Source organism: Manihot esculenta, chromosome 13, assembly GCF_001659605.2.
Source record: "Manihot esculenta cultivar AM560-2 chromosome 13, M.esculenta_v8, whole genome shotgun sequence".
Lineage (NCBI taxonomy): Eukaryota > Viridiplantae > Streptophyta > Magnoliopsida > Malpighiales > Euphorbiaceae > Manihot > Manihot esculenta.
The window spans coordinates 30,469,537-30,480,469 of record NC_035173.2 but is presented as its reverse complement, the minus strand read 5'-3'; the positions used below and the strand labels follow the sequence as shown (position 1 = coordinate 30,480,469).

The following is a 10,933-nucleotide window of genomic DNA, read 5'->3' as shown; positions in this document are numbered from 1 at the left end:
TCTTTTGCAGTTTTAATATTTGAGTCATTCAAAAAATTATCAATAAAAAATATTTTTATGTGAGAATAAAAAATTACCAATTCTCCATATAATAATATGTATGCATGCACAATTAGACTCGATTTAAATAAATGATAGATTCATTTGCTGGCCGAGCAGCTTAGTGTTATCTAAAAATGCATATTAAGAAGAAAAGAAAGGCTAAAATGTTCAAAAATTTAAAAATTTAGCACTTTAGTCAATTCTAGTTAATTTTTTTAATTAATTTCAAATTTTTATGTTAATTTTAGCTTATAATCAAAATTGAGATTGAATTGTTGATGGATGAATGGCTTGAATATTAATATTTTAATTGTCATCGTTGATGTGATTAAAAGATTTATAATAAAATAATTTAAATTTTTAATATTTATTCACTATATTCTAATTTTAAATATAGTTAACTGACTAATTTTAATTTAAATTAATTAAAATTATTATTTTATCACTTGATACAATAAAAGTTAGTATATATCTATTTATTTATTTATTTTATACACATTATACTAACTAAAATAAATAAATATATTAACATGTTTTAAAAAGGCATTATGCACCGTATCCACTGTCCACTGAATTTAATCACTTTAATTAATATTCTCCTATCTTACAATTTTATCTTTTTTTTTTTTTAATATTATAATTTTATTTTTAAAATATTTTTTAATAGTTAATAAAATTTAATTTATTTAAAATGAATATAATTAAAAAATTAATAAAAAATTATATTTCTTAATATATATAAAAAAAAAGTATTTATTAATGCTTAATAGTCGCGTAAGCGCATATTAAATAGTGATGATATTGCCGGCTATCGTATCAAACGGGGTATTATTTTGTTTTGTGTTAAATTAATACACTGAAAAGTAAAATGTTTCAATAAGTATTAACTCTATTTATGACGTGGAGAGAAATGTTATTTCTCGCTGTATTCGGTGGTAATTTTTAAATTAAAAAAAATTATTAATTAATTTATCAATTTTAAAAATATATTAAAATATTTTTAATATTTTAAAAAGTGTATTAATTAATTTTTATATTAATTTTATTTTTAAATATTTTATTATTTAATTTTTATAATTTTAAAAAATTTATTAATTAATTTTTTAAAATTTTTAAAAATATACTAATTAATCTCTTTATATTAAAGATATTTTTAATTTTTTTATAATATTTAATAAATAAAATTAATAATTAATTAATAAATTTTTTAAAATATTAAAAATATTTTAATATATTTTTTAAAATCAAAAAATTAATTAGTGAGTTTTTCATATTATTCTAATTTTTCCTTAAATTAATCGTATATAAACTCATTTGCAATTGTTAAGGAATCTTATTATATTGACCAAGCAGGCCGCTTAATGTGGAATCAAGTAGCCCTTAATCACTTAATTACTCTAAAAAAAATAAAGAAACAAAGGTAAAGCCAAAATCCGTCTACTTAAATCATTCAATTTGTACTAAACAATAACCTAATCCTCTATACTTAAAAATGATTTTTTTTAATTAAAAATTGAATACTTTTGCTGATCTCTATCTGAAATTCATTTAATTTAAAAAAAATTACTATTTAATTTTTATGGTAGGACGAAACTCATTAATCGATTTTTTAATTTTTAAAAATATATTAAAATATTTATAATATTTATAATGTCTTAAAATATATAATCGTTAATTTCTCCGTTAATTTTAGCTATTAAATATTTTATTATTCCGTCTCTATAATTTAAAAAATTTATTAATTAATTTCTCAAATTTATAAAAAATATTTTATTTTTTCATCTTGTTATTTCAGCTAAAATTATTTCGCAAGCTTAAGGAAAAAAAATAATAAGTGAAATTACGACATGACAACAGGTTGAAATTGTAAAATTATTTTAATAACTAAACGTATAATTAAAAAATTAGGTGGAAATGATTAATAAGCTAAGTTGATGGAGTGGGATAAAGCAAGCACAAGAAATCAATATAGGAGTAGTAGTTAGTTGTATGATGATTAGTTATAGTGGAAATCCTAGTTAAAAAGTTGGTATATAATGTAAGCATTAACAAAATAAAGTGTATGGTGCCCATTTCCATTTCCATTTCCATTTATGTCTTTTTGATAATGATTCTTTTATATGTTTGTGCAACATCTTCGTCACTTCACCCACAGGTTAAATTTACTCTCCTTCATAATTTCAAGATAAATTTTATAAGAAAGTCATTATTAACAACTTCAATTCTCCTTTAGATTTGTAATCACGGAATTTCGATCAATACTTCAGTCTCAGGTTAAATTTACTCGCCTTCACAATTTCAGGATGAAGTTTCATAAGAAAGTTATTATTAACAACTACAATCTAGCAAATCTCCTTTAGGTCTATAATCACGGATTTTTGATCAATTAATCGATGAAAATCCCTTACCAACGAATCAGCCACATTATTGTCGGATTATCAAGAAATGCTATATTTATATACACATTCTTACTATATAAAAGGAGAATAATCACAAGGTAAATATATTCTATTATCCCATATAACATTATATTTGCCATTCTCTTCTACTTACGAATTTGAGTGTCGAAATAGCTGCTGTAAACGCCAACCACTCACATTCTTTGTTTTACAAGTGAACCAGTTATAACATAGTTCCATTTCGGTTATATCATCAATTTAATTTTAAAAATATCAATATATATATTTTTTTTTGACAAAAATTATAAAAGAATAGAGAGAGTCGTATTACCACTAAATTAAATATGCTAGTACATAGAAATTATTCAAATTGTGGACCTTGATGCTTATAGCTAATTTATATTATATATTGAGGCCTAATTATAAAAATAAGCGAAATAGTTTCATATTTTAAAAAATAATACAGATGTTTAAATATTAATATATTTAGCCAATAAACTAAAAGTTATTAAATTTTATTTAATTTTCATTAATTGCATTTTAAAATCTATTTTAAAACTTATTTATAGTTACTTATGAAAATCAAGTTTACCACATTCATAATTTCTTTTATGATCTACTTTTATTGTAAATAAATATCAATTAGTGATGAAGTGGGAGAGAGAAAAAGTGTGACTATCCAATTTGACTGTATAATTAAAAATGCTAATGTAGCATGGATATTTAGAAATAATTTATTGTAATGATAAATTTAGATTAATTAGAAAATAAACTGAATATGTTAAAAAATAAATACAAATATTAATATTGTACAATAATCATTGAAAATAAATTATGAGCTGTCATTACAAGAAGATAGGATTACGTGGTAAAGTTTTGATAAGCTGATATGCGGTTCTATCCGAGAGAAGGAAGTCCCGGACATTAGGGCACCCGACTCTTTATCAAAACTTGCTCTGTTATATATTGTTCTTTTAATTTTCAGTAATTATTTTTAATACTAAAATAAAAAATTAATATTTATTATAAATAAATAATTAAATTTTAGTTATATACATTAATAAATAAAAATATCAAAATTAAGATAATACTATTGAAATAATTTCAACTTCCATAATATTAAATTATTAAATAATTCAATCAAATTTATAAGATAAAAATTTTAAACTATTAAAGTGATAATTTGATAAAATAAAATTATTAGATAATGTTATAAATAATTTGATAATTAAAAGTAAATCAAAATATAAATAATTTGATAATATAAAATTTTTAGATAATATAGTGGTATTTGAATTATTAATAATATATTTAATTTTAAAATAAAAAATTATAAATTATTAAAATGATAAATCATAATAATAAAAAAAAATCTATGTTAACAATTTAAACTAAAAATTAATACAAGTGTAATTTAAGTGCAATAATTTTTTTATTTTTATAAAAAATTATAAAAATTTATTATATGAATTTTAAAATTTAATTTTATAATTTTAAAAAAATAAAATAATGTAATGTAATATTTATTAAAGATAATTAACATTATCCTTTAATTTATAAAAATATATTAAAATATTACATAATAAGTTAAAATTTTAAAATTTTTATTACTGTTTATACTTAAATTATTATAATTAATTTTTTATTATAATTTAAATTTATAATATAAATAAAATTTATAAATATTATAATGAATTTAAAAACTATTGCACGTGAATAACACTAATTTATATAAAAGTAAAGATTTTAAAATTTTTTTTCCGTTGAGAAGTGGGGATATTTTTGTTGTTTGTATTATTATTTAAGATAGATTGAGATTGTTGATGGAATTGATGTGTGATGTGTATATATACATAATTGAAATTATCATGCTTGAGAATCAAAGTCTTTTTCAGCCAAAAGAAAGAATCTTGCTCTTATTTCCCTTTCCAAAAGTTTTCCAATTGTAAATCTTAAGAAATAAACCATAATTTCCTTTAATTCATGAAATAACATAATAATAAAATAAAATTATTATTAATAATTTCTATTTTACTATTTTGAAAAATTCTTAATTCATCTTTCGATTTTAAAAAATTATATTAAATTATTTATAATATTTAAAAAAATTTAAAATATTTTTAATACATAAGAAATAATTAGTATATTTTTTTATAAATTCAGAGCCTAATTAATAAATTTTTTTAAAATATAAAAATTAAATAATAAAATACTTAACAATTTAAATTAATGAAGTGATTAATTAATAAATTTTTAAAATATTAGAGATATTTTAATATATTTTTTAAAATTATGAGATCAACTGATAAATATTTTTATAATATAGGGACTCAATAATAAATTTCCCTTAAAAGAATTACATTATCATGTCATCCTTTTTATGTCACGGGTGTCCCTCTCCCATCTCCCGAGCCCACATGGCCCAGAGCCTGAAGTCCGACACTCCCGTGATCCATCCCATTGGCCTCACAACTGTCGGGCAGGATTTGTCCCATGACCTCACACGAGGCCAATAGAATTTGGCCCAATATCTCCCACATAGGAATATTAGGTCGCCTCCCCCACCACTTGAACCCAAGACCTCTCCAAATAATTGGTACTCACCCTCGTAATGCCAGACTCTTATTTGGAGAGGTCTTGGGTTCGAGTGGTGGGGGAGGCGACCTAATATTCCTATGTGGGAAATATTGGGCCAAATTCTATTGGCCTCGTGAGGTCATGGGACAAATCCTGCCCGACAGTTGTGAGTCCAATGGGTCTTGGCCCAAGAATTGCATCCCAAGTTTGCTGCTGCTCTCTCTCATTTTAAAGCCCAATCCACTTGCCCAAAATTTGAACAGCCTGCTCTATCGCCATTTTCCCTCCCAATGCACGCCGATGGGAAAGTAAACAAGAAACTGGAAACAAGAGCACACCCACCAAGTGCTCTACGAAATGCCAAAAGAGAGAACTTCCAGAAAATCCACCACTTCCACTACCGCACAGTTACAGCATAAACTAACCACTCCTCTACGTCGGTCCAACAGATTAATCCATCAACAGCGCTATCTGAATGCTGAAAACCCAAAACTTTCCAACATTCACGCAGATAACAAGCAAAAAGCATACAAGGAGCTGAGAAAATACGATGGAAAGCCATCGATTGGCACGAATCCCGTTCTTGGGTTGAGAAGATCTCCGAGGTTTAGTAAGAGGGTGGAGGGCGTTTCAAATATTCGGCGGTCTTTGAGGCTTTCTTTACTGGGAAACTCTGCTGCGTGTAATGAGAAGAGTGAGCATGATAAGTCGAATATGAGCAGTGAGAGTGAGTCAAGCAAACTCAGACATTCTGCTTCACATAAATCAACGAGTAGCAAGTCTAACAAGAAACCTAGCAATCGTGTTTTGGATAAATCTACAGATTATAAGGCGGTCTTGCTGAATAAAGAAAAAGAGAAAGTAGGTTCGGATTCGTGTGATGAGATTGTGCAGAGAATTGACAGGAGGACTCAGGGTTGTGATTTTGAGGTGGTCATGGGACTTAAAGCAGCCCAAGGGAAATTTGCTTTTGAAAGAAGTCAAGGGAGTAGGGTTATTAGGAAGAGGAAGAGAGAAGAAGATAGTTACGGAAGTGTTAAAGGGTGGACAAGGGAGCAAGAAGTGGCATTGCAGAAAGCTTATTTTGCTGCCAAGCCCACTCCTAATTTCTGGAAGAAGGTTTCTAAACTGGTATTTGTGCTACTCTTTGGTTCCTTTAATTTCTATATGATCCTTGTGTTTTTATTTTATAAAATTGCTCCCCATTCCCTCCTTACTTTCAAGGAAGAAAAATGATGGTTTAGAAAAGCATAATTCCTATTGCAATGTTTTACCTTGTGGTTATTTATGTGAATTAGCTTAGTGTATCTGTTGTAAAAACTCAACTGCTGCTACTGAAAAGCTTTTAATGTTCTTCTTTTCATGTATTCTAGTATATTAAGACTAATATAACTTCAAATAAATTGATCAACTTGTAAGTTCATAACCAAGTTAGTGATAGAAAAATAGTTGGGTTGATGATGAAGAAAAGGAAGTTTTATGTTTAAACGACCTCAGAGTTTTGAAAAATGAAGATGTTGACTTTGGCCCCATAGAAATTTGTAGTTCCATGTTCAAGCGTATCTACTAGTTGCCAGCGCAGGACTAGGGCACTGCAGTAAACTCAACCTAGTAAGTTGAAGTAGTAATGGGTTTATCATGTTTTGTAATCTAGGAAATGATGCTTATTAGTTGTTAAAGCCTTTTCTGTTTTTGGGGTATATGATAAATATCAACTTAGCTCACTAATAAATAAGTGAAGACCTTAAAAATCTAATTTGTCACTGGTACTTCATGTCTATTTATGCATTTTACTTGGAGTTACCATTTTTAGCAAATCCTATTACAGTCTCATGCTCTTTAACATAAATCACGTCAATTGCTATTGAACTGTAAGCATTTTGAATATAAGCAGTTAGTTAAACTTCATTTAAACGGATTTCTCAAACCTGACCTTTTTCCATTTATGATTCATGTTAATATTGGGTGGTATACATAATATTTGAATATACATGGTGAAGATGCAAATTGGGAAGGACTAAATAGTTAATGTGATGAATATATCTTTGATACTGCTGCTTTCTTTCTGAAAAATGAAGATGAAAGTCAAAGCTGAAGCTGCAATTATATTTTTTCATTTCTTCTTTTATTGGTGAAGGATTTAAAGTCAGCAATCTTTTTCCAGATCATATGTAAGCTATGATTTGTGATCCTGGAACACAATTGAAGGTAAGAGTGTAAAGTTCCCTGATAATTGAGCTTTGATTCAAAGTTCCTCAGAAGACATAACGGTCTTATGTGGTTTTATGCTTATCTTGAAGATTGTTCACCTTTTTGTTTTCTTCTCAAGCTCTCATATTCCAAAATCAAATCCCAATGGTACAGTTTATGAACATTTACCAATATGTTGAAGAAATCAGGGAAGCATATTTGATTTAGTTAATTATGCTAGCAAAAAGGAATACTATTATCTGTTTGGGAATAGAACTTCATTCAAAATTTGAATGGATCATTTGAAGAAGTAAAAGCCTAGATTGATCTTGTTTCAATTTTGAAATTGGAAGTGTTAGTTTCTCTTTTCAATCTTTCATATTAGAGGCACTTTTTACCAAAAATCTTTTCTTCAAACTAGTTTTGCTTTTTACCTGCTAGCTTATTTAACCATGAAAAATACAAAATCAATTACAGGTGCCTGGAAAGACAGCTCAAGATTGCTTTGAGAAAATTCACTCTGACCATATAACTCCACCTCAACCTTTGCCTCAATCAAGGACGAAGAGAATGAGCTCATCGCCCCTGGGATGTTTTTCTCTCTCTGCTGGCAAATTGCTTAGCCCTTCTGATTTGATGGTTAAAAGGTCAACTTGTTATAAACAGAAAAGTCGTATTGCACAGAGAACTGTTAGACAATTGCTGCAAAAGCATAACCGCAAGGACCAGAATTATGAAGCAGACCTATTCTCCATTCTTGAACCCAATGTGAATCCATCTGGACATGGTTCTCAGCAGAATGATGTTTCCACCCCACAGCATTTACAAGAAAAACAGGGATTTCTTCAGAAGTGCCATGAGAGATGTTCTGGTCAGAAAAAGCCACTCTCTAGATTTAGAAGTTCATGTTGGACAGACCTTGTTAGTCCCCCAGTACTGAAGCAGGTAAAAAACAGGGCCTTGCATGAGAAATATATTGACCAGTTACATTGCCGGGAAGCTAAGAGAAAGGCAGCATGTGCACGAGCAGGAAAAGAGAATAGAGGGCAGGCCAATGTTCAGAAAATAGATGTGGTTAGAGCAGCAAAAAATGCCTTGGTTTCTGATGCAAGAGATGCTATTAATAAGCTCCAAGATCTGCAAACTGATGTGAAGGGCGACTCTACCGATTTAGACGAGGATAGAGTCATTAACAGTGATGATGAAATTGATGGTTTCTGACATTGTTCTAAGAATGAGCAGTGGTAACAATATTCTACTAGGATTTTAAAATTTCAAATGTGTAAATGCTAATTCTTTGATCTCTGTTTTAGAAAAGGAACCTTCATCTGAGTCAGCGGTTAAAGTTGAGGAGTTTTTCCCAGTTTAACTAGTGTCCTTGGGAGACATCTGATATCAAGGTTTGCTAATTAAATCAAGCAAACTAGGACTTATCACTATAGAACCTGAGCAACTTTGAAATATAATGTTTTAAATATGTGATTCTTTAAGATTTTAAATGAATTCTAGGAAAACAAATGAGTCCTTAAGAATTTATTAGTAATTTAATGTTTGTCTTTTATGTTTTGTATATGTATTGGAATGAGAAAGAAAGGATTAGAGAGGAGGAGAGAGAGACTATTTCAATTATTGGTGTGGTTATGTCTTGATGTATTAATCCATACATCCAACTATTAGTTGTTTAATTAAGTATACTAACCAAAAAATTAGGTATGATTATTCCAAAAACATTCCCATAATGGAAAATAATTTACATAAATCAATACACTCTTTTATCTATTTCCAAATCATACATTGAAGGGGTTTCTGTTAGAGGAACAAATTCCCCATATATAAGTTAATGCCTTTCATCATAAGCCCAGTTGTGAGAAGGAGATTATAAATAAAATACAATTATTAAAAAGCATTTATTACAAATTCTCACTTGCAAATTAAATTCCTTGTAGATCAAATTCCTTCTAAAGACACCTCCCTCCATAACCAGCATTTCTGAACAATGCCTGCTTTATATCTTCAGGACCTGTTTGCTTTCTCTGTTCAGCAGCCTGACACAAGAATAAGAGAATCACTGTTTAACGCTTTAATTATTTGTGAAGGTAAAAGAATTGGAAGTTAATTAGTTAAGATTAAGATGGTAATTATTATATAATCACCTCTGAACAAGATGCTTGCAAGGAAAAATCATTGAAGCAACTTATAACACACTGTTGAATCTCAAGGCCTAGTGCTTCCAATGTGTTCACTGTTGACAGCAGCAGCCCTGGCTTTGCTGAACAGCAGATATTGATCCTTGCATTGGTGTCTCCCCTCTCCACATTGAACTGCCAAGCCAATAATTTTGTAAACAAAAAAGAAGAAAAAAGGAAGAAGAAGAAGAAGAAGAAGAAGAAGAAGAAAGAGATCCAAGCTGGGAATTGGGTGTTTGATTTGTGGGATCTTATAATGGCTAACTTCTGCAGCAGGCTTCATACCTGGGGAGAATTTCTCACAAGCACTTCATTTGGCTTAAGATCCTTGAAGAAGTGCATTTTATTACTACCCTCTTCATCTTCTTCTTCATCATCTTCTTCTTCTTCTTGCAACTTATTGATCCTTTCAAGAAGTTCCTTCACATAATCTATGGTATCTCCAAGTATTGAAGTTCTATCCATCTGCTCAAAAATTTCACTTTCACATTCTTCTATCAATTATATATATACATACATTATAGAGATTGAGAGAAAATCAAGAAAGAGATCACCTTGCTGATCTTAGGTACTATTGATCTTAGCATGGAAAGGCGATCATTCAAGCGTTTCCTTCTCCTTCTTTCTGCCATTAGATTCTTTGATGGCTGCCCTTCTAACTTTCTGGACTTGTTCTTCATCTCTGCACCCAAACCCATAGTAAAAACCTGAGCATTATTTGCAGCTGCTTGTTCCATCTCAAGTTTGCTGCTAGAGTGAGTTGCAAGAAGACCAAGATCTTCTTCATCAGCCATTGATGGGCACTCTTGATGTTGGGGTGGAAATGAGGTGTCAATCTCTGAATAGACAGTGAAGCCATCAGCAAAAGGGTATGTTTGGTTAGTGAAATGGCAGTCAAAGGTGGATTCTGCTGGAGTAGTGGAGAATCCCAGAAATGAAGGATTGTCATCAAAAGAATCAAAGTTCCATCCACTAGAGAAAAACTCATTAGCCCCAGAAGTTGGGAAATTTGCCCAGCTACTGTCTCTTCTTGGAACTTCAAGTAATTCTTCCATGAAATCATTCTGAGAGAGCTCCATCTCTCTCTATCTCTCTCTATGGAGGGAGGGTTAAAGAGGGAAATGAATTTGATGATGATGAAGATGATACTGAGAGGATTGCTTGAGATGTTAAGAAGATGAAGTTGCAGCAAGTTGGAAGTATATATATAAAAGAGATATAAAAATGGCTGTTTTCTTATAAAATGGATTTTGTATTGCAGAGACTTACAATCTAAAGCTCAATCAGCAAAGGAGGCTTAACCTTCTATTTCCCTTTTGAGAGTGTGGTAAATAAGGATTTTGGTTTCAAATATCTTTCCTCTTTGGTATATTTCAGAAACTTTTAAAGGAGATATTTCAAAAAAAAAAAAAAAAATTAAGGCTTGGAAAATAATTTATATTTAAAAAATATTTTTTAATTAAATAACTTTTTTCATTGTTTAATTTTAATTTAAAAAATAATTTTAATAACAAATTTATATATAGAGTTATTAATAAA

The 10,933-nt window shown here is 28.8% G+C and overlaps 2 protein-coding genes across 2 annotated transcripts; one reads left to right on the top strand and one right to left on the bottom strand.

Annotated features, from left to right (window-relative positions):
- Positions 1-5,225: 5,225 nt before the first annotated feature.
- Positions 5,226-8,771, top strand: LOC110629637. The gene is made up of 2 exons (XM_021776705.2): positions 5,226-6,149; positions 7,686-8,771. Exons 1-2 carry the CDS (start codon positions 5,376-5,378, stop codon positions 8,427-8,429), a joined length of 1,518 nt encoding a protein of 505 aa, XP_021632397.1. The 5' UTR covers positions 5,226-5,375; the 3' UTR covers positions 8,430-8,771.
- A 186-nt stretch (positions 8,772-8,957) lies between these two features.
- Positions 8,958-10,724, bottom strand: LOC110629749 (transcription factor bHLH93). The gene is made up of 4 exons (XM_021776853.2): positions 9,949-10,724; positions 9,680-9,859; positions 9,362-9,529; positions 8,958-9,253 (listed from the first exon to the last, which is right to left on the bottom strand). Exons 1-4 carry the CDS (start codon positions 10,471-10,473, stop codon positions 9,167-9,169), a joined length of 960 nt encoding a protein of 319 aa, XP_021632545.1. The 5' UTR covers positions 10,474-10,724; the 3' UTR covers positions 8,958-9,166.
- Between the last annotated feature and the right edge of the window lie 209 nt (positions 10,725-10,933).

What these genes read in the sequence shown, in the direction of transcription:
- LOC110629637 (XM_021776705.2), top strand. Translation starts at nt 5,376, where the DNA reads ATGCCAAAAGAGAGAACTTCCAGAAAATCCACCACTTCCACTACCGCA. An exon ending in GGAAGAAGGTTTCTAAACTG is followed by an intron (nt 6,150 to 7,685) that starts GTATTTGTGCTA and finishes AATCAATTACAG; the next exon opens with GTGCCTGGAAAGACAGCTCA.
- LOC110629749 (XM_021776853.2), bottom strand. Translation starts at nt 10,473, where the DNA reads ATGGAGCTCTCTCAGAATGATTTCATGGAAGAATTACTTGAAGTTCCA. An exon ending in TTGTGAGAAATTCTCCCCAG is followed by an intron (nt 9,530 to 9,679) that starts GTATGAAGCCTG and finishes TTGGCTTGGCAG; the next exon opens with TTCAATGTGGAGAGGGGAGA. An exon ending in TGCAAGCATCTTGTTCAGAG is followed by an intron (nt 9,254 to 9,361) that starts GTGATTATATAA and finishes TTCTTGTGTCAG; the next exon opens with GCTGCTGAACAGAGAAAGCA.